This window comes from Fukomys damarensis, unplaced genomic scaffold (assembly GCF_012274545.1).
Source record: "Fukomys damarensis isolate Sample0158 unplaced genomic scaffold, DMR_v1.0_HiC HiC_scaffold_37, whole genome shotgun sequence".
In the NCBI taxonomy this organism is placed as follows: domain Eukaryota; kingdom Metazoa; phylum Chordata; class Mammalia; order Rodentia; family Bathyergidae; genus Fukomys; species Fukomys damarensis.
Genome location: NW_022900949.1, coordinates 3,255,587 through 3,258,460, shown reverse-complemented (window position 1 = coordinate 3,258,460; position 2,874 = coordinate 3,255,587). Strand labels below are relative to the sequence as shown.

Below are 2,874 nucleotides of genomic sequence, written 5' to 3'. Positions count from 1 at the left end.
CCCGGTGGGCGCCGGGCTGGACGCGGAGCAGCGCACTGTGTTCGCCTTCGTGCTCTGCCTGCTCGTGGTGCTGGTGCTGCTGATGGTGCGCTGCGTGCGCATCCTGCTGGACCCCTACAGCCGCATGCCCGCCTCGTCCTGGACCGACCACAAGGAGGCGCTCGAGCGCGGGCAGTTCGACTACGCGCTGGTGTGAGGGGCGAAGTGGGAGCGGGCCCATCCCAACTCCCTCGACCGCACCCTTCCCTACCCCAGCCCGGCCGGAGCCCCACCTCGTGCCTTTGTCCGTCCCATCCCTTCCTCTGCGCACTGGCACTCGACCCCGACTCTGCATCGGGCGGGAGGGGGACCCCGGCACTGACTTCCACCTTCCCCCGCTTGTGAGTGGCTCTGCTATTGTTCGTGCCGGGTATGAGTGTCGCGCATCCTTTCTTTGGGAGTGGGGACCCCCCCTCCCGTCCCCATCCCTTTCCTCCTCCCCACTTTCTGGCCACATCCGGTGTCACCATAAGTGAGTGTTGAGGTCCCCTCTGCGCCCTGCGGAGCAGGACGCCACATCCCCATGATGCCCTGCACATCCTGCCCGAGACCCAGACCCCTAAGACCCACCATGGCTACTGCGCCCCGGGACGCCCGGCGCCTTGGTTCCCCAGGTCCGCACGCCCTTCCCCGAGCGCACCTCTGCTTCCATGGGCCCCTGCCGCCTCCCCCCGCTCTCCTCTCGCCCCTGCTCCGCCTCTTCACTTCGCCCTGCCTCAGCGATGATGATGGTGGTGATAATAAAGGCTGTTATTGAGCGCTTACTGTATGCATGCAGTGTATGCATGCAGTGTCCTGAGTTAGCACCTCCTGTTCATTGCAGGCTTCCTCTTTGGGATAGGAAAAAAAGAGCAGGCCCCGTGCGTGTCCCCCATTTTACAGGCCAGGGCCCTGAGGTCCAGGCAGCTATAGTGACTTGCCCTTGGCCGCGCGGATTGTGTTTCGTTGGAAGTGGAACGCAGGCCTGGGTTCCGCCTGCTTCTGACTGCTGCCCAGGTGGTCCACACCGGCATCCCAGTTGGCCGGGGTGCACAAGCCCACTCCGCCACTCCTTTCCTGTGATCCGGGGAGGTGCTGCGGCTGGGGGGTGCAGGTTTGCACATTGACTCTGGGAGCTGCCCCTGCACCCCGGCACGCCTGCCCCGTCCTCTCGTGCGCCTTGGCACCTTGGGGCTGGCACCGCGCCGCTCGAGCAGTGTGGGCTGGCTCCACTCCACAGCCGGCCCAGGAGATGTGTTATGTGTCCCGGAGGAGCCGTGCGCAGCGTGTGGGGAGAAATGAGCGCTTCTATAAAAGGAAAGCTGTGTGAAGGCGCTGGCTGGGAAACCGAATTTACCCTCAGATAGCTAGTTAGACTTGGGGGAAGGTGCGCCGTGGGGCCACCCTGTTCCTCGAGAACCCACAGGGTGGGTGGAGCTGGTGCCAGGAAGCCTGGTGGCACCCCCAGGAATGAGCGGCTTGGGGACCCACCGGGTCTCGGCCCCCTCCTCCACTTCCCTCTGCTCCCCAGCTCTGCCTTCGCTGTCACTTCTAGGGGTGTTCCCTTCCCACCTCACCCTCCTCTGAGCCTGGCTCTGGCCTCTCCCAGCTGGCTGCCTGCCTTCTCTGCTGGCTCCTACCTTCCTTGCCCCGCTTGAAAACCTGCCTCCGACACCTGTCCCCGAGAGCCGGTGCCCAGCTGTCCCCTTCCCATCCAGGCTTGTCAAAGAGCCACCTCTACCCGGCCACCAATAGGATGTTTGTAGACAAACCGAGGTCACTGCAGGCAGTGCTTTTGCTTCCGTGACCCCAAGTTGTGCCACTGCAGGAACCCCCAGTTCCAATCCTTAAATCATGGCAGAAGAAGGAAAGCAGGTAGACAAGCACTTTATTCCAGGACACAGGACCCTGGGTGAGGGATGAGGAGTGGGGTGTCGCCATCAGCTGCAGGGGGTGGGGGATACTGGGCCTGGGGGTACAGGAAGTGGTGGAGGAGGAAAATAAGGGAAGCCTAGGCAGGGGAAGGCAGGGAGAGCGGTGGGGATGTGGTGGGGCCAGCCCTGCCCCATCCCCAAAGGCAGAGACTCACAGTGGGGCTAGGGGAGCCAGCCTGCTTGTAGTGCACGGTCCTGGGATTCCATGTGCTAACCCCCGTGTACGCAGCTTCGATTCTCCGCTGTGACTGAGTTGGGTCAGGGACCTTCAGGACAGTCCAGTGGACTGATCCAGGCTGAGAGGCCCGTGTATCTGCTGGCTGCTGTGCCCTCACCTTGCCAGGGAGGCCTCCCGGCCCAGGAGCTCCAGGGGCACCAGAAATGGGTTCAGAGGGCAGATGCCGGCTGCTCGCCAGGCTGATCTCAGCTCTGGGGCTCCAGGGGGGACCTGGCCAGGCTCCTCCAGCACCCTGGAACCAGTCCCCTCATCGTCAGCTCTGGGCCCGGGGCTCACACCCGAGGGGCTGGGCTCTGGGGCCGTGAGGTGGACATAGGTTTTGGTCATGTGCTCAGCCAGGGCTGCGCAGGGCAGGTGAGGAAGCTCCTTAGGGAGCGACAGGAGCAGGTCAAGGACCACAGCTGACTCTGGTGATGGGGGAAAGGGGAGGAGTGAGTGAAGGACAGTGCCTGCCACCTGGCACCTTTCACCCCACACCCCACGCCCTCCGCACTCCTCACCAGCTGCTGAGAGCTCTGGGCCGTGGCCACTCCGGGAGGAGAAAGACAGGTACTTGTAGATCTTCTCGAAGTCCACTGTGAGGTCTGCTTCAGGGGAGGGGCCGGCCAGAGACTCGGCAGGCGCTTCAGCGGCAGAGCTGGGGGCATCAGGGCCGGGGCCAACGGGCACAGAGGCGGGGCCAGG

At 64.0% G+C, this 2,874-nt stretch overlaps 2 protein-coding genes across 2 annotated transcripts in view; one reads left to right on the top strand and one right to left on the bottom strand.

Annotated features, from left to right (window-relative positions):
• Window position 1: 1 nt before the first annotated feature.
• On the top strand, window positions 2-776 carry Ctxn1 (cortexin 1; the record flags this gene model as incomplete). The annotated part of the gene is made up of 1 exon (XM_010605718.3): window positions 2-776. A coding segment is annotated over one exon (195 nt), but the record flags the coding sequence as incomplete, so codon positions are not given.
• A 1,119-nt stretch (window positions 777-1,895) lies between these two features.
• Snapc2 (small nuclear RNA activating complex polypeptide 2) overlaps window positions 1,896-2,874 on the bottom strand; it is a 3,475-nt gene continuing 2,496 nt past the window's right edge. The window contains exons 6-7 of the mRNA XM_010605717.1: window positions 2,691-2,874; window positions 1,896-2,597 (exon numbers count right to left, since the gene is read on the bottom strand). Coding sequence (XP_010604019.1) covers window positions 2,284-2,597; window positions 2,691-2,874 — 498 coding nt within the window. The 3' untranslated portion in view covers window positions 1,896-2,283. The remainder of the gene's footprint in view (window positions 2,598-2,690) is intronic.